Source organism: Coccomyxa subellipsoidea (assembly GCF_000258705.1).
Source record: "Coccomyxa subellipsoidea C-169, whole genome shotgun sequence".
Lineage (NCBI taxonomy): Eukaryota > Viridiplantae > Chlorophyta > Trebouxiophyceae > Coccomyxaceae > Coccomyxa > Coccomyxa subellipsoidea.
In genome coordinates this window covers 989,973-1,012,042 of record NW_005178033.1, presented here as the reverse complement: position 1 = coordinate 1,012,042, position 22,070 = coordinate 989,973, and the positions used below count along the sequence as shown (strand labels likewise).

At 54.0% G+C, this 22,070-nt stretch overlaps 5 protein-coding genes across 5 annotated transcripts; 2 read left to right on the top strand and 3 right to left on the bottom strand.

Annotated features, from left to right (window-relative positions):
* Nucleotides 1-7,164: 7,164 nt before the first annotated feature.
* Nucleotides 7,165-7,488, bottom strand: COCSUDRAFT_55988 (hypothetical protein; the record flags this gene model as incomplete). Its single annotated transcript, XM_005646781.1, has 2 exons — nt 7,165-7,212; nt 7,357-7,488. The coding sequence occupies 2 exons, from the start codon at nt 7,486-7,488 to the stop codon at nt 7,165-7,167; spliced, it is 180 nt and encodes a 59-aa protein (XP_005646838.1).
* An 848-nt stretch (nt 7,489-8,336) lies between these two features.
* Nucleotides 8,337-11,571, top strand: COCSUDRAFT_16778 (hypothetical protein; the record flags this gene model as incomplete). Its single annotated transcript, XM_005646780.1, has 13 exons — nt 8,337-8,495; nt 8,574-8,696; nt 8,810-8,905; nt 9,051-9,107; nt 9,219-9,367; nt 9,507-9,597; nt 9,709-9,785; nt 9,937-10,013; nt 10,109-10,199; nt 10,339-10,532; nt 10,869-11,133; nt 11,358-11,412; nt 11,521-11,571. 13 exons carry the CDS (start codon nt 8,337-8,339, stop codon nt 11,569-11,571), a joined length of 1,485 nt encoding a protein of 494 aa, XP_005646837.1.
* Nucleotides 11,572-11,809: 238 nt separating this feature from the next.
* On the bottom strand, nt 11,810-13,473 carry COCSUDRAFT_33474 (ribonuclease III). The gene is made up of 4 exons (XM_005646779.1): nt 12,986-13,473; nt 12,659-12,871; nt 12,458-12,560; nt 11,810-12,345 (listed from the first exon to the last, which is right to left on the bottom strand). The coding sequence occupies exons 1-4, from the start codon at nt 13,234-13,236 to the stop codon at nt 12,235-12,237; spliced, it is 678 nt and encodes a 225-aa protein (XP_005646836.1). The 5' UTR covers nt 13,237-13,473; the 3' UTR covers nt 11,810-12,234.
* Nucleotides 13,474-14,434: 961 nt separating this feature from the next.
* COCSUDRAFT_29586 (purine 5'-nucleotidase) lies at nt 14,435-19,583 on the top strand (the record flags this gene model as incomplete). The annotated part of the gene is made up of 12 exons (XM_005646778.1): nt 14,435-14,572; nt 14,690-14,803; nt 14,951-15,121; nt 15,366-15,514; nt 15,610-15,697; nt 15,964-16,138; nt 16,314-16,429; nt 16,631-16,768; nt 17,118-17,334; nt 17,757-17,836; nt 18,143-18,324; nt 19,045-19,583. The coding sequence occupies 12 exons, from the start codon at nt 14,435-14,437 to the stop codon at nt 19,145-19,147; spliced, it is 1,671 nt and encodes a 556-aa protein (XP_005646835.1). The 3' UTR covers nt 19,148-19,583.
* A 200-nt stretch (nt 19,584-19,783) lies between these two features.
* Nucleotides 19,784-21,796, bottom strand: COCSUDRAFT_42633 (PsaB RNA binding protein; the record flags this gene model as incomplete). Its single annotated transcript, XM_005646777.1, has 6 exons — nt 19,784-19,877; nt 20,121-20,325; nt 20,585-20,848; nt 21,140-21,296; nt 21,402-21,587; nt 21,788-21,796. The coding sequence occupies 6 exons, from the start codon at nt 21,794-21,796 to the stop codon at nt 19,784-19,786; spliced, it is 915 nt and encodes a 304-aa protein (XP_005646834.1).
* Nucleotides 21,797-22,070: the final 274 nt, after the last annotated feature.

Here is a 22,070-nt window from a genome sequence, read left to right as displayed (position 1 = left end):
CCTTTGGGCTATCTTACAACCTGCCCAGATGGGAGAAAGCACTGCTCACATCATAACATTGATGTCAGAGCAGGGAGGCAAAATTTGTAAGCATCACGCAGGTCAGGAGGAGAAAAGATCCCTCAGCCTTGCAAGAGGGCTATGTGAAGGTCCTGTGGTTCACCAGATGCTGCGCTCGACATGAGAAAGCTGAGAAGGTTGACAAATGGATGAAGTACTTCAGCAGTGTGGTCATGTCCCTGACCCTCACTGTCCTCTGCTTTTACATAATGGCCCATGAGGTGGGCTTTTCTGACACATGACACCCACTCACAGAAATCACATGTTGGGAACAATGAAAAGGTTCATTGCTATACTCTAAATGTCTGTTTGTGACAGATGGTCTTCTGTGCTATGACTGCAGTTCCACATAGGGGCATTGGTGCTTGCGTTTGTGGCTGCCGCGGACTTCTTTGTGGGTTCGTACTGCCTAGTCCTTGATGAAATCGTCAAGGACCGGCGCCTCGTGCGGACAAAACCATACCAGATGGATTTGGACGATGCCTTGGCTCTGACGGATGACGATGCACTTGCGAGAGACATGTTTGCTAGGAGCAGCAATAGGGATGGAAAGAGCTTTTATATGGAGGTAAGCCAGCCATGGAGTGCTCAACTTCGCCAGGACCAGAGCATTCAAGCATTGATATTCGTGTGCGCTAAATGCTCTCTTTCCAGAGATAGAAGTCAGATTCTGATCATCAACATGCAACACGTGCAGGAGTCGTCATCACCGCATGCACAGGTGCAGCTGCATGATGTGAAAGTAGAGGGTCAGTGGAGGAGAGTCAAGGAGGACATGTATAATCCTGTGCCAGTCTCAGCCCTGCCCAGCGGCCCCATATATGGCCAAATGAAATAAAGACCCACGTGATGCTGCGGTGATGATGCTGCTCATACCCACAGATGCAAAAAGCTGTAAGCTTAATTCAGAGAAGGGAAAATGCAACACATTTAGGCATTGCAAGCGCCAAAGCAGGAGAAATGGCTGCCTCACGGTGTGAACATAGATGCAGATATAGAATTGGATTCCCAGTAGCGATGGAATGAATGGCACACCAAATTTTGAATTTCACAGCTCTTACATGTAGAGGCAACGATTGATACTGGGATTACATTGCCACAACATTCAATCTGAATATATACCATGCAGATTTATTCATAGATACCGAATAGCAGAACTGCTCGCAATAGAATGACATCTAGAGATCTCTAGCAATATGTGCGCATGCACTCGCAATCTTTCAGCCCGAATCTCCTGTGGATATTGCTGCATATCACTGCAGAGCCTCAACAGCTTCTGCAAGGTGCTGCAGAGCCTGCTCCGTGTCCCTCTTAGCCTTCTGATTTGCCTGCGGTTCTGCCTGGCGGCTCAGCTTTGCTGCCGCTGCCTTCACCGCCTCACACGCCAACCTCACACCCCTGCAATTCGCCCATACTCCATTAGCTTGCCAGAAACTGATGCCCCACTGCTTCAGAACACTTATGCTGGCAGCTGGTAGCAGCTGACGCCTGAGACGGTTCCATATTCTCCACAGCACAAGAGTAAATCTGCTACAGGGAAGGAAAATTTGCTCAAGATGATCTGAAGAGTGCAGCAGCTTCGGTACCATTAATGCCAGTCAGGTAGCAATTGAAGCCAGTCAGAATGACCCAACAGGGGCGCATGTCAGGCTGTCTCGTGATCATCAGAGTGCAACAAGACATTCTGGCTCACGTCGCAAAATATTACAGAACGCAAGCATTGTAGCATCTAGAGCCACTCGGAAAGATGCAGACAGGGGCGCACGGCAGGGCGGCCGTGTCGAGCCCGGCGGCGGCCAGGCGCGCCAGGGTTCCCTCCACAGCCTGCCCGCACACATGGGCCACACGCCGCTGCTTGCTCGCCGCCAGCCGCCCCTTCTGCCGCGCCAGAAACGACACCGCCATCCCTGCGCACAATATAAACGCCTCTCAACTTTGCTCGCTGCACCCCTTGCCCCCACACATGATTCTTTGCATGTCACTGGACCTTACAGCATCACTCGGCCCCACGCACATCTCTGTGTAGCCCTTTGGGCCTCAAGGCAGCAAATGAGCTCTGTATGGGGCAGCTACCTCCATAACATGCTAGGATGTGCAGACAGGCCTGGCTCAATTTCCTTTTGAATTCCCATCCCTCTGCAGCATGGGGAACTAGTTTGAAAGGGAGAAAGATGATTCCAATGCAATACTGATGGAGAAAGATGGCATGAGGGTCGCACCCATGGGGCCTGCCACGCCGTCCTCCTCGAAGTCGGCCTCTCCCTCGGAGTCCTCGCCGTCGTCGGAGGTCCCCCACTCGTTGTCATCGCTATCATCATCGCTCGTCAAGCCCAACTCCTTCAGCTCCCCGCCGCTGCCGCGCTTACGCTTCTTCCTCCTCGACCCCTCCGACGGCCCCGCCCCATCCTGCCACCACAAACGGTGTTACTTGCTTACTCTCCAAACAACATGCTAACTCCACACTTCCTGTACTTAGCAAGCCTAAGCAAGTGACAGACTGCCTTGTACACATGCAGCAGATTGGAACCAGCTGAGAACCTACCGTCAGGAAGCTGTCAGAGGAAGCAAAAGGCGGCTTCCTGCTATGCACGTGCGCTGCCAGATAAAAGTGTTTAAGGCTGTGGGTTTCCTCAGCAAGGCTGATCAGGAGGGGCGGGGGACATGAGAGAGGCACCTTGGGGCCAGCGACGCGCTGCCGCGCAGTGCCGCTGACTTTGATGGAGGGACCAGCGTCGGGGGGCGCTGGTGCGGCAGCGTGCCCTCCCGTCGTCATGCGCAGCCGGCTGCCGCCGCGGTTGGACCAAGGCGCGCTCGCCCTCTCCGTTACTACACCAGGCGCCTGCACAGCATCATTGTGTTCAGGTAGCAGACACGGCCACTGATGCGCGATGCATGCATGCCATGTACAGCAAATGCTCTGCGCAAGCACATCCCTTGCTCTCCAAGTTTTTTTATGAAAATTTTCGAGCTGACTGCCAGAGACTGCGCTGATGCGCGCACCTGATTGGCGGGCACATCCACATCCATGGGCACTGCCTGCGCGATCTCGGCAGCAACTGCATCCGCCGCGCTGTCCGGCACGATTGCAGCAGAAGGGCCTGCGACGCCTCTGACACCGGCCCCCGGTGACAGCAGGTTCTGCGAAAGCGCTTGAAGGGCGCCTGAAGCACAACACACACTCATAAATCATCCATGCCACACACACAGCCTTTACAAATCCGAAGGTGATGGAACCAATTATGTTCATTACAGTGCATTAGATATAAACTAAAAAGACGACTGCTGCATTGCCCTTGAATGCTGTGTAAATCCAGTGAGAAGTGAGCAGGTAGAACAGACTGGCAGTGCTCATGTACCGAGGGAGATGCCGGCAGGAGTGGGGAACTCCAGACGGCGACGCTCATTGTCATTCGCCGAGAGAGGAGGCGTGAAGGCAGGGTTGTTTGCCAGCACATGGCTCAGCAGCGCGCCCGGTGTGATGGGCTGATTCGATTGGCTCCCTCCTGCCAACCGCTCTGCAAACAAAGCATCCATTATATTCAGCACTGGCCAGAAGTTTCACAGTACCACAATGCATTACGAGCGACAAGAAGGTGAAGTGGCAGAGCAGATGCAGCAGTGGAGGAGCAAGGAAGACACACCGGCATGTTCCTGCAGCAAGGCGAGGATGTGTTGCGGGGCAGAGCCGCTAGGCGGCGGGCCCTCGGGCATGCTCAGCGCAGGCAGGCTCAGAGCGCTCGGCAGCGCTATCGGGGCGGTGACACTTGCGCCAGCAGCCTCGTTCGTGGGGCCAGCGATCGACTCCCCTGCAGCAGAAGCCTCTGGGAGGCTGGAAGGCATATCCTGCGCAGCAACGGCTGGTGCCGGCTGCAGATGGGTGCCGAGGCTGGGAGTGGCAGAGCTGGCCGGCTTTTCGCGGCCGCGCCGGGCCGCGCCGATGCGGTCGGCAGCCGCCTTGAGCACGGCCTGCGCCTCGCGCCGGGGGTCCTCCACAAAGTGGGGGTCCAGCAGGACGCGCAGCTGGTGCCCGCACACCCGCACCCAGTTCTGCAGCGCCGTCCTTGCCATGCTCCCTAGCGCCGGCTCCTGCGTCAGCGGCCACTGCATATCACTTTGTATTCAAGTGGTATGTATGCACCATCAATATCCACTACCTTGCAAGATTGTGAGGTGAGAGTCCCGCATGTAACACATCTTAAAGGCAAGAGTAAGGACGAAGACATAAGGACGAGGACATACCGGGTGGGCAGCAAGGCGTTTCAGGGTCGGCAGGATCTCTGTCGAAGCCAGCAGGGGCAGCGTGACATGCAGGGAGGTCAGCTCCCGGAGCGCATCCAGGGCCTCTGCCAGAGCAGCCGGGTCCGCCCTGCGCAGCGGCCCAACTGCCAAACCGCCGCCATCCTCGGCCGGCGCAGCTGGAGCAAGGCCGCCGTTCGCCAGAGTCGAGTCTCCAAGCGCCGCTCCGATCGGAGGCACCTCGCCCGCAAGGGTGATCACGCTGCCGGCACCGTCGTCATCTGACGGGTAGCCATCCGCGATGCTGGCGAGCGCAGGATCCAGCGCCTGATCAGGCGCCATGCCAGGTGGCACCGCAGCGGCAGCCGGCGCGCCCTGCCCGTCTGGTGGGGCGGCCGCGCCCGGCAGGTTCCCGGCCGCCGCGGCACCGTTGCCGCCGCCGGGATCGGCGGCAGGCGGGTGGAGGGCAGTGAGTGCGTCATGCAGGACGGCCAGCCACTCGTTGACAAACTCGGCAGTGCCGGCGGGCACCGGGTGGCGCAGCCAGTCGAGCGCCGAGCGCCGCGCCGCCGCCTGCCAGGACGCGCGCGCAGCCGCTCGCTTCTGCAGCTCGGCCGTCACCGCGTCCTGCGCAGCCGCCTCGATAGCTTCCTCCTCCTGCATATTCGCACTACACATGTCAGGTACTCCGGCTTAGATGTCATGACCACCTAAACCCCTTTCAGAAAAGCTCACAAGAAGTGCCATCATATCTGCCAGCAGCCTAGTGAGGGCCCGAGCAAGCACTCTGTCAAAGTATGCAGCTCAATGACAAGGAGCGCACGTTGAGTGAGCGTCGCCGACCGCTGACGCCGTCGTCTCCCGGCTGGAAGGAGAAGCTGGCGTTGCGCTTCATGCCGCCCTTGCCGGACTTGGAGCCCTTGCCGCCCTTGGATGTCTTGCCCCGCAGGCTGCTGCGCATGGCCTTGGACTGGCTGCCCCACCCGGTCTTCTTCCCAGGCGCGCTAGTGCCCTGCCAACCCCGGCAGATACTTGGTTGGACAATTACACAGCATCAATGAGCCATGGAGATTCAGGAGAATGCAGTAATGCGTTGAAACGTGGGCTCAGGCCATAATGTGGTATATTTATAGGTGGCACAGACTCACTGCCTCATTTGTGCTGCCGGGCTGCGAAGGGGCAGGTGTGGAGGCGACAGGTAGCGGGGGGCGCACGGCTGGCGGCTGGGAAGTGCTGTCCCCGTCAGCAGGTACTGCACCAAGCACACACTCGATATCAATCACTCGGTCGTTGCAGGTAACCCACGAAGACATTTCCAAGATTTGCAAGTACAAGTTACATGCAAAGAGGGGTCCCTGACAGGACCAAGCACACACCTGTGGTGATATACGTCCTTGGCTGCGAGCGGGTGGGCGATGCGACTGGGCCACTGTCATGGACATTCTGCTGGGGATGCGTGATCCACTGCAGACGCAATGATCAGAAATTCAGAAAATGCTCGGCAGCCAGCCCAGTGGCATGCATCGAGTGATACAGGCAAAGTTCAAGTCGCATTCAACAGCATTTTGACAGGACGGTCATAGCAGGAGCAAGCAGCGGCAAAGTTGGGAGCAGGCACCTCCTCTAGGTAGCTGGTGACCCTGGCCTGGTTCTGGCAGGCGAGAGGCCGGATCAGTGAGAAGGGCTTCTCAGCTATGTAGCTGTAGTGGCCATCTCTGGGCTCCCTCTCATCCCCCACCACTGCCAGGTGCTCGTGGCCATTGTCATCCACCAGCCACCACTTCTGGTGCCTGCACCCATTCTCATCCTGCACCTTCTGCTGCCTGCACCAGACATGCATCAACCTCATTCTTCCTTGCTGGTGCGCCTAGGGCTTGCTTCAAATCTGGCTTTATGGCTTGGATTCAGCTTCAAAATCCAGCCCCCAATAAAGAAGATATGACCTTCAATACCTTCTTTGTATGCAAGTCCATAGTGATGAGAAGTACAGTGCACCAGTGACAGGATCAGCAGGTAGGTGAGTGGTGTGGGAGATATACCTGAAGGTGATGAAGGTGGGCAGTTGGACAGGTGAGCCTGGCGCCACGCCAGCGCTGAGCACGTCCTCATCATCGCTGACCAGGTGGAAGTTGTGCGCGCGCTGCGTGTCCTCGATGATCTTGTCCAGCCACGACAGCAGCTCCTTCCGGTTGTGCACCGACATCTCGCCGTACCTGTCGAAGGTGGCCACGTTCCGGTACGTGTAGTGCGCATCACCTGCTACATGCACAACCGTGGTGAGTCTTCCAATCCGCTGTGCCTAGCTGTGGCTCTGCTTTATTTAGTAGAACCACCCCATACAAAAGTGTATCCTAGCTTTTACGATAAAAACTGAGTACACACGTGTATGCATTGACCCTTTATGGCCAGCAAATTATTTTCATGGGTGCAGATGGCACGTATCCCAGTGAGGCGGCAATGCTAGGCGCGACAACGCCATACAAGAAGGCATTAGCAGTGCGTCGCTGCTCAGTGTGATGCACACCTTGGTCCTCCCCGGTGGCCGCAAGCGTTTCATAGCCATGGTTGTCGACCAGGTAGAACTCCAGGAAGTACATGGACTTCTTGCTGGTGCCCTTGCCCGCATTCTTGCGCACCTCCCGCTTGCTCACATAGATTGGATCATCGGCTGCAGCCCCTGCCACTGGCTCTGGCGCCTGATTACCCTCTGCTGCAGCACTGGGCAACTCTGCAGCAGGTTCTGTCAGCGGAGCAGGCCCGGGTGGTGGGGCAGGGCCTGGCTCTGGAGCAGGGCCTGGCTGCTCGTCAGCCATGCTCAAATGGCCCGAGCTGTCATCAACATGCAGGTTGTGGCTGGGATCCTGCGTCCTAAGAGCTCTGTGATGCCTGTGTGGGCGGCTTCAGGGTCACGTACGCCTGCAAGCCCCATCACATCAGTTTGCCCAGCATCCACGACCAGCACAAAGGCTCCAACCTGTAGTGTACCACCGAAGGCAGGTGCAATTTTAAAAGAGCTTGGGAGCAATCTCGCAGATCGTGGATGGGATTGCAGGGCTGTACCTTTTTGTATCCTGGTCGCAGGAAGTAGCCTGTCTTTCGGCGTTTCTTCTTGCCCTCGTAGTTGACAGTTTGGATGGCAGCTACCTTCAACCCGTACACTCTCTCCAGGAATTGCTTGATTTCCAGCTGCATGAGACCATCATCAGAATTCAAGTTGCTGGATTTTGGTATGGCACCCGGAGCGACTTTCAGAACCTCTCTTCTGACAGAATAACTTGAAAGAACAAACGAGGGTGCCGCAACCAGATTACCTTGCCCACTCTAGGGGTTGTCTTGAAAGCTACTTCGCTGACGTGACCTGTTGCTTCGAATGCTTTCTGCTGCTGTTCGGTGAAGGGCATCAATCTAAGGGGCAAATTGGCAAGAAAGGTTGGCAACCTCTTCCAGCTCATTGGTTGCGCCGGAAAAAAATGCCAACTCCAACCAAGGATTCGTCGGATGTTTCAGATTAAATAAGACGAAATTCTTTACATGCACCGTCCTCCTTGGAAAAGCTGTTCTGGCCTAATTCCCTGCCTGCATGTGCTGATGGATGTTTCAAATCACTTTGCAGACAGGGGCATTGATGCAGATGCTCTCTCCATTAAAGATTCCTTGTCGTCCTGACCTATTACGTAAATAGAATAGAAATTGGGCTACGGAGGACGACTTACAAAATCTGGGCATGCAGTGGTGCGATTGAGGTGCGCGTGCAAGGCGTTCCCTCCTGGGCGGTCGCCTTCATGTTGATCGCCAGATCTGGGAAGGAAGACAAAGTGCTCCTTTTTTGTATAATTCTGAACCTTTGAAATAGTATTTGAGACTTTGTTTGTGTCTGTGATCTTCAGCCCTTAGAGCTGACTGGTGCTGGGCGTCTTGGCAGCCGCACTGATCTGGAAGGAGAGCATTGGTCTTGGGGAATAATCTCTTGTTGTGACATCACCAAGGTTTCAAGCTTGATATAGGTCCTGAAAAACGCGGTGATTATTTAAACCGTGGCAATGTCTGCTTTGGAGAGACTCATCTTGCAGACACTAGACAAGGATGGAGAAATCGGTGATTCGAAAGATTTCGCGAGCACATCAGGCTATGATCACAAGGAAGTCGTTGGAAGCATCAAGAGCCTCCAATCTTACGAGATGATAATATCAAAGGCAAGAGTGCTTTTCCCAGGTTGTGCTCTGTGCAAAGTGGTCAAAAGTGTCACATTATAGCTTAAGGCGTCAAAAAATGCGCAGGAAATCCCCCACTCTAGAAATGTGCTGACGGAGGAGGCACAGGGCTATAGGGATCACGGATCTCCCGAGGCAAAATTGTTTGCAGCACTTCCGCCTGAAGGGATTTTAATGAAGGATCTGACGGTGAACTTTGCATTCCCATGCTTTGTAGCTCGACTGATTATCGCTGGAGGAATTCACAACCCTAGGTGCTTGCCTGCAAATAAATCACCTCCACTTCTTGGTGCTGAACGCAGGCCAACTTCGGAGACAAAGCCTTCGCGCCAGCAAGGAAGTATGGATGGGTAGGCATGCAAAAGGTGGAAGATGGACAACAAGTGGTTGTGCGCGAGGTGCAGCCTGTGCTAGTCCAAACTTTGTAAGGTCAAATCAGTCGTGATGTCCTGCCGGCTCCCAAGTGCCTCCTTGTGACCAGGAGATGGCTCGGGTCTTTTATGCTGCAGAGATACCTGATGGCAATGTTTGTCTTCTGTACAGACAGAGGCAATTGAGGACACCACACAGAACCTTCTGAAACAGATCTCAGAGGGTCAGGTGAGAATGTTATGCTGGAGACTGTAGGAAATTTCAATGATGATTCCGAGCAAACCTCTCACAGGAATTATGGCAGCCCACTAACAAGTCCAGCATGGCACTGATGCCCAGGCGGTGAACCGGAAAGACTTGGAGGCCCTGGGAAAGAGGAAGCTAGTGAAGGCAGAAACATGGAAGACGTATGCCTTGAAGAAGGGTGTAAAGTTTGCTTTGGAAAAAAAGAAGCCAGCCACAGAGCTAACACATGAGATGCTCCAAAAGTGAGTTGGTTGCTAACCTCCAGGGATGTTTCACTCAACAATTGGAAGCGCGTGATGCACACTCCCAATATCTTGAATTTATACACATTGTGCACTTTTGCAGCATTGCTGCTGTTTGCATGAGTTTGCTGCTGCTCAGGGGCTCCTGGAAGGATGCCGACTTCAAGCCATATAACTTCAATGCTCTTGGGCAGCCCACCAACGGAGGCCACTTGCATCCACTGCTGAAGGTAGATTCTTAACATTTTATCCAGGGCGTAATTGTACTTTGCTGAGTCTGGCGATATCCAAGACACAATTACGCCATTTCGTCCTGTTTCAAAATGTTTTCATGCTTGCAGGTGCGGACCCAGATCAGAAAGGCCTTCACCAGCATGGGCTTCGAGGAAATGCCCACCAATAATTATGTTGAGAGCAGGTGCTGTGCCCACTTGGACCCTATGAACTCCTTCATGCGAAGCACATGGGGACAGTAATCCAGCTCATATTCTTCTGCTACGCCTGCAACCTCTCCTTTGAAATAGGAGCACTGGATCAACCACTGAACTGATTGGTGGGGTGTTCTGCAGCTTCTGGAATTTTGATGCGCTATTCCAGCCACAGCAGCACCCAGCTCGAGATGCCCATGACACCTTCTTCCTCACAAGTAAGCCCAGAAACTTCCTCGGCTTTGAAAAGGCCTCCTGCTGTACTGCCCTCACCGCCCGAGGATTCTTGATGAGTTTCTCTCCGCTACTGCAGATCCAGCAGCCACGCCGCTTTCAAAGCAGCCACAGGACTATGTGCAGCGCGTCAGGGAGACCCACGAGAATGGCGGCTTTGGCTCCATTGGGTGTGCATGAGGCCCCCATATCCAGTATCCTTACATTGCAATTCCGCACTATCAAGCTCACTGCACTGCCCATTGCATCGCAAGGTTCATTCACTCACAATGCATCACGAGTAAGTCAAGCTCTGTGTGCACTGTGAAGGTACGGGTCGCACTGGAAGGAGTCAGAGGCGGAGAAGAACCTGCTGCGCACGCACACGACGGCAGTGTCTAGCCGCATGCTGTACAAGCTGGCGCAGGAGGGCTTCAAGCCCGCCAAGTACTTCTCCATTGACCGCGTGTTCCGCAATGAGGCCATCGACCGCACCCACCTCGCTGAATTCCACCAGATCGAAGGTAGGTCTCGGAATCTGGGCCGCTGATGCCCTGCCTGTCACTGCCTTTTTTGCTGAAAGGCTTCTCCACCAGGGTAGTGAATACCATAGCAACAGAAAAGACCCTGCCTCACATCTTGCTCCTCTGCCCTTTTGGCTGCGCCGCAAAGCTGCTTTTGGTGAGATTTATGCGGTGCAGTTATTGTCTCTGGTCAAGGTTGCTAAAATATGGTAGCAGGCAGGCTGTCTCACTGATGAGTGCTTTTGTGTTAAGACATGCATGCGTTATTGCTGGTACGCACATTTGTCAGGCAGCAGCACGTCAGCGAGCAATGACATATCATGTGCATGCGTGCAGGCGTGGTGTGCGACAAGGGGTTGACGCTGGGGGACCTGATAGGCACGCTGCACCTGTTCTTCAGCCGCCTGGGCCTGCCCAAGTTGCGCTTCAAGCCCGCCTTCAACCCCTACACGGAGCCCTCCATGGAGATCTTCTCCTACAGCGAGCAGCTGGGCAAGTGGGTGGAGGTGGGCAACTCCGGCATGTTCCGCCCAGAGATGCTGCGCCCCATGGGCCTCCCAGAAGACGTCAATGTCATCGCCTGGGGCCTCGGCCTGGAGAGGTGTGCACCAGCACTTCCTTGTTTGGGCACATGCTAGCAGCACAGTCATCTCCGCTCTGCTGTGCTCTTCGGCTCAAGTCATGTATGTTGACGACTGGTCTGACAGCACCCCACCTGCCCCCTGCCCATTGGCGTTTGTGCAGGCAGGACGTTTCTATCGAGTGTTGCTGGCGGCTGCAATGTATTTAACAGTGCTGAGGACGTCAGCTATGTTTAATTTGCAGGCCCACCATGATCCTGTACGGCATTGACAACATCAGGGACCTGTTCGGCCACAAGGTGCGCTGGGACAGGGCTACTTATATTTCTTGTCTCCTGAAGATGCTCTGAGCAACATTGGATCTTTTCTGGACGATGTCGGCTGATGCATCTTGCTGTGCTGTCCAGGTCAGCTTGTCAGTGGTGAAGAAGAACCCCATCTGTCGGCTGAATCTGTAGGCCTCAGATGCTGCTCATCAAAAAATTCATCATTCCATTGTTTATAGTGGTCTTTTGCTAGGAGCGCTGTTAAGCAAGGAAGTGCTTTAGTTGTGCTTCTGCATTGCTTTTGACAGATAGATAGATTGCATGTTGATTGACATGTTGGAACTGTACAGACACGTTAATTCTGCTGTACAGAAGGACTCGGCTTGTAAACTCACTGAGCGGCATGTTGTGCTCGGTGAGCAAGTTTTCTCTGTGTCGCCATGATTACACAGTTTCAATTTTTCAATGCACTCCCAGACGGGCTCTTTCAACCTATATGTTGGGCTTATTGGACCTGGTTCAAAATTCCGGTTGCTCAAGCTTATGAAGAGTTCATGAAGCTTTTTGAGAGAGTTAAAAGATCATATTCATGAGTTCATACTCGTGGCACCAGACCGGTTTGCTAGCGCTGCGCTGAGTTTAAGCAGGATAAGTGATTTATCCTACTAGGATGAATCTAATAAATCTAAAAACCTTAGTAAGTCACCCTGCTACTCTCCATCAACACACTCAGCCACTACTTGCTCATCTCAAAATTCAGGATGCTGCCTGATAACAACAGTCTTGCCTGCCTCCCTGGAGTGTGAAGAGTATGGCACAGGCTGCAAAGAAGGCAGCTGGCAAGACTACAGTATATCATACAGGCGGCTTCAGCACATGTCTGATTGACTCTGGCAAGGGAAAGTGATGATTATACACTGCCCTCACGCTCTCTAAGCCGCCGTCGATGTAGATAGCTCCAAGGGTCTGCAAGCACAAAATCACTCCATCACTGACATCATCCGAAGTGATCACAAGATATTAGAGCTGCTCATGCTTGTACTTCCATCATCAAAGTGAATCGAAGGAAGAGGCTTACCGCTTCAAACATCTCAGCGATCATGGCATCACTCATCCCCGTATTTGACAGCACTGATTTGCCAACCTTCATGTATTTATGTAGCTGCATTGCTTTGGCCCTCCTGCAAGCAGAAGACCTATTAAAACCAGCAAGGTCAACCTGCTAATCGACAAAGCCAGGCTATTGAGCAGCGCGGGGTGCGATGCAAAAAATACTCACTCTGTGCATGTCTCCCGTGATATCAGTCGTGCACGGGCCATTGTGAGATCTCCCACATCTGCAGTGGAGTAGGTGGCTGTGAGCTGCTCAGTGACCACCATATGGAGGGCTGCATCTCCCATCCATGCCAGACTGCTTGCAGCGCTGTTTGAGTACAAAGAGCAGTGCGTGAGAGCTAGCCGCAGAAGCCACTGGCTGTTTTGAAAGGTGTACCTGCAATGAGCACCAGTGTCAGCGGTGGTGCGACTCACTTACTAGGCTTACACAATAGTGTCAGCTGTGAAGAGTGTGAGCTGTGAAGAACGAAGCAGCAGGAGTCTTGCTCACCCCAGAATGACTTCCACCTCGTCCAAGTTCTCCTTGCTTGGGAAGTGTGTATTGGAGGCCTCTGCGTCCCTTGCACACTTGGCAAGGTTCTGCTGCAGGACATATCGCGGGTGTGCTATACTCTGGGCCCTCTTCATTGCAGGAGAATTGGACTGACTGCGACAAGAGCTGGAATACCCTGAAGAGTAGTTGAAGCTGAAAGGCCGCCTACTGCTATGGAATGATGGTCGGGCATGGTATGTCAGCACCATTTTGCTGGTTGGTGTAAGGCATACATGCCCTCCTTTCCAGCCCCCTTCTATCATATACGGTGCATGTGTGCCCCTCAGATGTGATTGTCTGTGTGGTGCACTGGCAATAAGGGTGCAGTCCAGCAGCTGCCGCTTCAATCCTTTTAGAAGAGCAGCTCTTGGTGCCCAGGTCGACATACGACATTCAAGATAGCTGGTGCTACAGCAGTGTTACAGATCTTCCAGATCTTGATGTTCTGTCAATACATTCATTTCGTTTCCTTGGAAAATGCCTGAAGCAACATGACATCGGCGGAGTCAGCCGCGTTCCTTATCGGGGGGTCCGCATGCAGTGGGGAAGGGCTAGGGATCCTCCGATAAAAGACAAGAGTCAGGTTGGAGAGTATCGTGCACTGCTCAGGGGGCACCAGAACATTCGAAATCGGGCATAGTGCTCTGCAAGCTGCGGAATACTTGTCCAGCCTCTTGTTCAAGAGCGCTCTGGGGCATATTCCTTTTGTGAGGTTGACTGAATAAAGCGATTTGAGCCTATAAAATCTTTCCCTAAAAGGAAGCAACATTTGATGATGTGGGTTCGCACTCCATGAGGTCAGATGAGTAAAGATCAGGAACAAAAGCTATGCAGCAATGCTCAGGGCTGACAAGCAGGCAGACCAAGCCTCTTGCCCCTTTTTATTCACCGATGTCCTTTCTGATCAGATCTGGACGAAAAGCAACTGCTATCCACCGGGGAATAGAGGCACTTCCCATCTTGTTTCTGCCTAGTCTCAGGTGTGGATGCGGTCAAGCCAGGACGTGCTCTTCACTCTTCCAGGCTGTACAGCCAGAGCTGCCTGCGTTTTGTTCTAGCTCTACCATGAGGTGCAACCTGAGTTCGCAACGAACAACATGTGTGCGCAGAGCTGAGGGCACGTCACCATCGAGGAAATTTGTCCAAGGAACTAGGTGCATGACGTCTCTAGGGGGCAATGTACAGCAGACGCAGGACAAACCTGCAGGCGGCCCGCAAGCCATTCTGAAGGTGACCCATCCTAGCATTGCATGCGCACCCCGCACCACCCTCGCATTCTGGGTGATCATGGCTATCAGGATGCATGTGACATGAATTATGCAAGTCTGGAGGAGCGCATGCGCCTACAGTCCAGTGAGATCTTCTCCTGTGTTGTGTGTCCAGCCATTGCACCCGGGATCTGGGCACATGCTGCCGCCGCCGCCGCCACCAGTGTCGGAGGACTATCCAGCCTGGTGGGATGAGGTGTGGGCCAGCCCGCTGGATGTGCGCCGCAGGATCTTCTGCAACCGCTCCCTCAACATGGCCCACATCAAGGCAGGCTTTGTACTCATCCACTGGCGGTGAAATGAACTCTTCGATGGAGGAGACTTGACATGCGACACATGGTGTGAGCGGTGCCCTTTTAGGAGTGTAAAGTGCAATTTATCTTGTTGCCTGCAGGCCATTGGATTTGACATGGACTACACCTTGTCACAGTACCGACCAGAGACCTTCGAGGTGCTCGCCTACAATCTGACCATCAACAAACTCATACACAATTTTGACTACCCAAAGGTGCGCAGCACTGCTCTTTCCCTTCTTCTTCTGCACCTGATCAGCCCATGTACAGGCTTCCATGCGGACACAACTACCCCTGTTGTCCTCTGCGCTCTTGTTCTGCAGCTGGCGTTGCAGAATGCAAACCTAGAGTCATTCCTGCAGGAGCTGCTGGACTTTGAATTTGACTTCCGGTACATGATGCGCGGCCTGATCATCGACAAGAAGCGCGGCAACATCTTGAAGATGGACCGGCACAAGTATGTTAAAGTTGCCTTTCATGGCTTCCGCAAACTGACCAGGGAGGAGCGCTTGAACACATATGCCCACGCACGGGTGAGGCAGCTCCTTCTGAACCTCAACAACTGCATACTTTTCTGGGTAGTCCAGCTTCTATCAATTTCCATGCTTGCGTGCCATGCCCATGATCAGCCCTCCAGGAGCACCAGCAAATACCATCATGTGTGAGAAGGGGCCATGACAATCTGTCGCCTTCAGGTACCTCATCTGCTTGTTGTGCTCATAGGTTCAGAACAGAAACAAGATGAAGGCTACAGTGAGATCGTGTTGCATGGTGCAGGAGAGGACAGAATTTGACGAGCCGGACTATGCGCTGATAGACACGCTGTTCAGCCTGGCAGAGGCGCATCTATTCATGCAGATCATCGAGCTCATGGAGTCCAAGCCTGGCATCATGCCGCCCAACAAAACCTTTGCTGACATCTACAGGTGACCCAAACGCTTTTGAAAAATGCCTGCTCAAAAGCACGGCATGCACATGTTTGTCTGAGCAGAGAATCTGTAAAGGTTGTTGGGCTGTGCAGGGATGTCAGGGCGGCTGTGGACTTGTGCCACAGGGACGGCAGCCTCAAGCGCAGCGTCGCGGAAAACCCAGCAAAGTACATTCACGAGGTGCATTTCCATCCCTGAGGCCATTATTCTTTGGACCTGCACTGAAAGTGGCTTGCTCATGATGATAAGTAACATGTTCTGTGGAGGCGTGCGTCCTCTGGGTCAATTCTGGCTGTGGCTTGTGTCTTCTTCAAGTTGTGACCAAGAGCACAACCACTGTGGTCCAGAGAATGCACTCACAGGGTACGACTATGCAATAATGAGCACAGAGCTTTGCATTATATTTCTTGATGTCAGGAGAGATGATTCACTTGAATGTGGCGCAGGACCCGCGGCTGCCCAAGCTGCTGGAGGAGCTGCGCGCGAGTGGGCGCAAGCTGTTCCTGGCCACCAACAGCCTGTGGGACTACACCCACGTCGTCATGAACTTCCTGCTCGCCGGCCGCACCGGCGCCGACAAAAACTTCGAATGGCTCGAGTACTTCGACGTCGTCATCACAGGTTTCCCATGCTGAATCCCGGTCCTGCTTTCGTGATGCTGCTGCCAATACACCCCTCATGTCACCACATCCGACTCTCGAAGAGTCGTTTCATGCTGATTCTGCCATACACCTCTGAAGTGCATTCAGGGGTTCATTACGGTAATCACATGCGCTGAAAGGTGCCCCTACTGCAGGCTGCGGCAAGCCGGAGTTCTTCATAAAGAAGAAGGCGCTGTTTGAGGTGCACACGGAGACAGGGATGCTGTGCAACACAGACGGTGGGACGCCCATGGTGCCAATTGGCGAGGAGGTAATTCCTTGCAATGGCCTTGCAAGTCATCACTGATGCATCATCCAACGTCATTGCCAGCCTTTTCTTTGCATAAGCTGCCACTCTTTGGGCCTCTGCTTGGCATCCAAGCAGGCATTGACTCCTCTGGCCTTGTCCCCAAAGGGGATGATGTTATGGTGCACGACGTGATATATGAAGCTCTTTCTGCAATGCAATCAGGACCTGCCCGCGCCGGGGTTCATGTCGAGTGCGCCGGGGGGTCTGGGGGAGCACGAGGCGGGAGCACAGTGCCGCGTGTTCCAGGGCGGCTTCTACCAGGACCTCCACAAAATGCTCGACATCTCCTCCGGCGGCGAGGCGCGCCCCACCCGCCTGATGCACCCGTGCTACTGCCCATACCGTCTTTTACTGCGAATGACGCAAGCTTGTGCCAGAAGCTTAGCTTGAGAGGGTTAAAGGTTGACCATGTATTCGAACCTACCACACTGGGCGCAAGCCATCAAAGCCGCAAATTGTTGTTATTTCCAGCATTATGTTTCTTCATTCTCGAGCAAAAAGCAGGAGCGTTTGTTTTCGAGGGATGTCCCAACTGCAATTTTGGTCAATGACCCAGTGTAGACCAGTTCTTTCAAGGAGCTGCAATTTTATGGAGGGCTACCCAGTCTGATTACATATGCGAAGCTGACGGGGCGGCATGTGCGCGCAGGTGCTGTACGTGGGGGATCACATCTACGGGGACATCCTGCGCAGCAAGAAGACGCTGGGCTGGCGCACCATGCTGGTCGTGCCCGAGCTGGAGACAGAGCTCGAGATCCAGGCCGCCAGTGTCGGCGTCGGCTGCGAGCTCAAGACGCTGCGTCAGCAACGCGATGGCCTCGAAGACCAGATACAGCGCCTGGAGGCCACCATTGCCCGCTCCCGCGGTGCGCTACCCCTATGTATAATGCGCACCCCTTTCATTAAGTAGCCGGAGCTCTTTGTGGGAAGTAATGTCGCAAGGCGGTGGAACATACCATTTTGACATAAAGAGATTTGACATCCAGCTCTTAGAATAGAGCTGCATGCTGCTGCCCTGAGTGAGGACCTTCTGCCAAGCACCCAAGAAGTAGTCCACTTTGGGGAGGCGGTCACAATCTCCACAGCTGATATACTGTGGCACTGTGTTGGGATGTGGTACCTCACTGCATTGTGGAGAATGATCATTCGAGTACTGTATTTGCGGGGACAAATCTGTCCCTTGAGGCCGGGAAGTATACGCATGCCCATGTTGTGGTCATGGGTGCTAGTGACGGCTGCTCTGCGATTAGTAGAAGGGCGCTTAGGTGCCGGGTGTGTGTGCCTGCAGCTGCGGGTCTGTTGGATGGCGATCCTGATGAGGAGGACCTGGAAGAGGTGGTGGCCAACCTGAGGGAGCAGCGGGACAAGGTGTGTGCCTTGGACAGGTCTCACAATTCTAAAACAATTGCCCCGCTGGCAGTGCATGTGCCTTTCTCAGACCCGGGCTCGAGCTGGGATGGGGCTGCTGACATGCACGTGATTGCCTTCCTTGACAGTCAAGACACCCTTCAGCGTGGGGGGCAGCATGGCACTCTGTAGGCAACCATGGTGGTTTCCTGCTTCAGTGCTACAATATCCCTTTAGAGCAGGGGCCAGCAGGCACTTTGCAGGAAATATTGGCGATGGCGTGCTTAAAACTGACATGTGACTGAGTGCGCTGTGGATCTATTGCAGGTGCGGGAGAGGCACAGCGCGCTGCTGCAGGAGCACCACGAGCGCTTCCACAAGGTGTGGGGCCAGCTGCTCAAGACGGGGTACCAGAACAGCCGGTTCGCGCACCAGGTCGAGCGCTTTGCCTGCCTCTACACCTCCCACGTCTCCAACCTCTGCTTCTACTCCCCAGACAAGTCCTACAGGTGCGCCCAGCCGTTCTGCGGCCTTGTGCATGTGTTTGCATGATCAGGCATGCTGTCAAGGGGGGACATGCCTCGTAAATACCTTCCTGAAGGTCCCTGTCAAGGGGTGGCCGGAAGATATCATAGGCGTGCCCAACAGGGGTCAAATAGAGGTGACAGTCATGGGTAGATGTGGAGGTGCAGGTTGCCCCCTGGTCTCGGCCTTGCTTTGGCTTTGGGCGGCAGATGTGCCACCGTGAGGCTTCACAGCAATGTGATGGTTCTGTGCGTGAGCATCTGCCCCTGTCGCACAAGCTCTGGCCTGACCAGGGGGTGATGCTGCTCTCTGTTTGTTGCGCAGGTATTGGGGTTCCCTTACTGACAGTCCGGGCAGAGAGCAAGCATTCCTAGGCGCAGCTCGCATCAAGTACTCCAACTGATGTCGCCGGACTGTTTTTGTGCAAAAGTCTTAGGGATCGTGCACAGTATGTATCATTTGTCTGTGAGCAGTTAGTCCCTGCTGGGAGTGTGCAAATGCTGCTGTAAAAGCCAGTCGCTGTATGTAACACTAGTGGCTTCATGCCGATTTTTGGGAAATCTTCTTGCTGTTGGAAGGGTCAGTCGGTGCTTGGGAAATACGTGGAAGTATGGGATGCCCCTCACACCTGTAGGGCAGCAGGGAGATGTGAAATTGTACATGCACTATTGTTAAAATGTGAGGGAGGGAACGCGCGTGGACAGGGGCCGGATGGACCACATGGCGCATGAGGAGGAGCCTGCCTTTGTGGAGCCCCCTGCTTGTCCCCTGCCCAACCCACGGCGGTCTCAGACTGCTGACTCATGAGCTCAGGCTGGGGTGGCCATGAGCGGCGCTGTCAACGCAGCGCATTTGCGATGGTGTCTTGGCTTGGCATCTTTGAGCAGTGATCACCCATGACGCAAGAGATTTGTTGCGGTTGGAAAAGTTGTATTTGGAATGACAGCTGTCGCGCTGCTCACCAGGGCACGGCCAGGCAATTATTGCTACGGGTGATGTGCTGATGGGAGCAGCTTCGAATACTGCTTGAAAGAGAAACAAATGAAAGACAAAAATTTAACCGCATGGACAAGCACTTGGACTGTTACAGTGTGTGTGAAAGATAGGACATGACTGTATTGTGATAAATTTGCTGATGAGATGGGACTTGCAGCTCCCTCATAAGGTGAGGTATATGGCAATTGCAAGCCTTACGATCTTTGTGACCAGGGCTCATGGTCACCTGTAACAGCAATTGCAGTGCAGGTAATTTGTCCACAATCAATATCCGGTCATCAACACAGGTTTGCCTTCACAGCTTGCACATGGAAGTTCAAGAATTTGTCACGAATTGTCCGGCTTGATCAACTCAATCCAGAAAAGCAGGTCTGCAATGTAGCTAATCTCAAGTCTTCGGTTCAGCATACGCTTTCAATTCCCAGACACTGACTATCGCTAAGTACATCAAATCTTGGGAAGCTCCCGAGCTTGCAGCAACCAAAGCCCTGCGCTGGTATCCGCCTCCTCATCTGCCTGAACCACCAGGAAGTGAAGGCCCCTGCGCAGCAGCATAATAATCAGGCCACCCATGCCCCCCTCCTCTGATTGCCACATTTTTATGCTTACCTTGCCGGCTAAATAAGCCACCACTTGAGCGTGTCATGCATGCTATTCCCACTTTCACTCCCGCACGTAAATCTTATGATGGGCATCCTTTGCGCCGAGGATACCAGCCAAACACTCATGGTGTTATCTCCCCCACACAGCAGCACGCAGGCGGCATGTCGGCATGTGCGCACACCTGGCGGCTATCTTGGCGGCCTCCCATGCGCGCGCATCGGCGGTGTTTTCCGGGGTGCGCTGGTAGTTGCCATATCTCCACCTCTGGTTGACGCCCGTCTCCAACACCAGGCATGCCCGGTCAGCGTCTGCCGCCACATTGGCCACCTCTAACCCCGACGTCCACGCTGCCAGCGGCACCGCCCTCCGGCTGTACACCGCCACACCTGCAATCCAGTAACAGCTGATGTACACGCGCCACCTTTCTAAGAAGACATTCTGGAGGCCCGTTCAACCAAGAACCTCTCCCCTGCCATCCCAACAGCAAAATAACTTGCTCAATAGCTGTCCTCAAGAGTAGAACTGCTCATGGCAGGACGGCTGCACATGCATATATGCACACTTCCACAGCTTGAAAACTGAAGAAAATCAAAGCAGACTCAGGAAGCAACAAGGGCCTGTAGAGCATAGAGACAGGCAAAGCACCGGGGATGGGTGTGTCATCGGGCAGGTCGGCGAGGCCAGCGCTGGCGAGCGCAAAGTTGGCGCCAAAAGTCTGCCGAGTGTCAACGGCGCGCAGCTCCTCGCGCAGCAGCCCGAGCGGCAGCTGCACGAAGAGCCAGGACTCGCCGCGCAGCGCGTCCGGCAGATCCTGCGGCGGCCCCAGGTCCAGCGTAAAGAGGCTGGTCGCCTTGTCGCTGTAGCCCGCTGCCCGCTTGTATACCGTCTCCAGCCGCTCCTCCAGCAGCCCTGCAGCACGGCAGGTACCACAATTGAGCCCCGGCCTACAATGTTCCCTTGCATCTTCACAATACATCCATAGGTGCAGGATGAAAGTGTCTCGTCGTTCCCCTATAGCATGATATGATACAGTTTTGCACTAGGCGGTGACCCCATGAAGAAGCCAGGCGAGCCTGGCTTTGATTGCATGGCCAGACAGATCAGCCGGGAGGCGAAGCAGCAACAGGTAAAGAGGTTCATCTCGAATACTGCTGGAACTTGATACAAGTCTTTGAGGCATTGACAAGGTCATGCGCGGACCTATCAAGCTGAAGCAGCGTCTGCTGGGCACGGGCTTGATGTCCAGGTCAGCCAGCGCTCGTGAGATGATGGTCTGCATCTGGCCCCTGAAAAATCTGACTGTCTGTGGCTTTACCGCCCCTTCCGCCTCGATGATCTCCTGAAGGGCTGCTTTGAGCTGCAGGAATGCACACACAGGCCTCACATGAGCAACTCGACATGCATGAACGTATGCTTGAGCAGTGTGCACTGGGCCACATGTGCAGCATGTATTGCATTTCACCTGCGTGCTGTTGATTCTGTTGTTTGGGAACCACTTGGAGTACACCCAGCTGCGATCCGGGCTGCAAATGAGCAGTTCCCAGCGTTTCTTGCCACGGGCGTCCAGGATAGGTCTGGACGAGAAGTCGAGCTCCCAAGTGCTGAATGTGGGCACAGATGTAGATGGTGCCTCTTCCTCTTCTGGCAGCTGTGCAGATCGGGCCTCTGCTGCCGTGGAAGGACCAACATCAGTATCGATGGCTTCACATCTCAGTCTTGAGGCCCTCCTGAATGGTTGGCGGTTTGAGCTCCTGACAGCGGCCGACACGCGACTTTGTGACGATGCAATATTCAAGTTTGTGCTCGCTGGTCTCCTGTGATCGTCTGTATGTGTTCTGAAAAGCGCACGAGTCTCATTTCCTAAAGAAAGCATAGCTGCACAGGAATTTGCACACTGTGAACACCCAACAACAATCCCTGGCAGTGTTTCACAAGCAGTAGTCTTGCAAATGAACACTTATAATGTCCAAGAACATCATCTACGCTGCCGCAGAAGTGATAGGATAGGCAGTCAGGAGGGAACGCCGGGTTCTCGGTTCTCCGATACAAAATTTTGGGCGTTCTACTGAGAGATGTCAAAGGTCAACATTGCGGTTGGATTTGGTCCCAGATTTCGTGCAGAGGAAGTAGA

Bases quoted from the DNA above. Each gene is read 5' to 3' on its own strand.
- COCSUDRAFT_33474 (XM_005646779.1), bottom strand. From the start codon at position 13,236: ATGGTGCTGACATACCATGCCCGACCATCATTCCATAGCAGTAGGCGG. The intron at 12,872-12,985 runs GTGAGCAAGACT...TGCTCATTGCAG, and splicing joins GAGGTGGAAGTCATTCTGGG to GTACACCTTTCAAAACAGCC. The intron at 12,346-12,457 runs GTAAGCCTCTTC...TTGTGCTTGCAG, and splicing joins TCGCTGAGATGTTTGAAGCG to ACCCTTGGAGCTATCTACAT.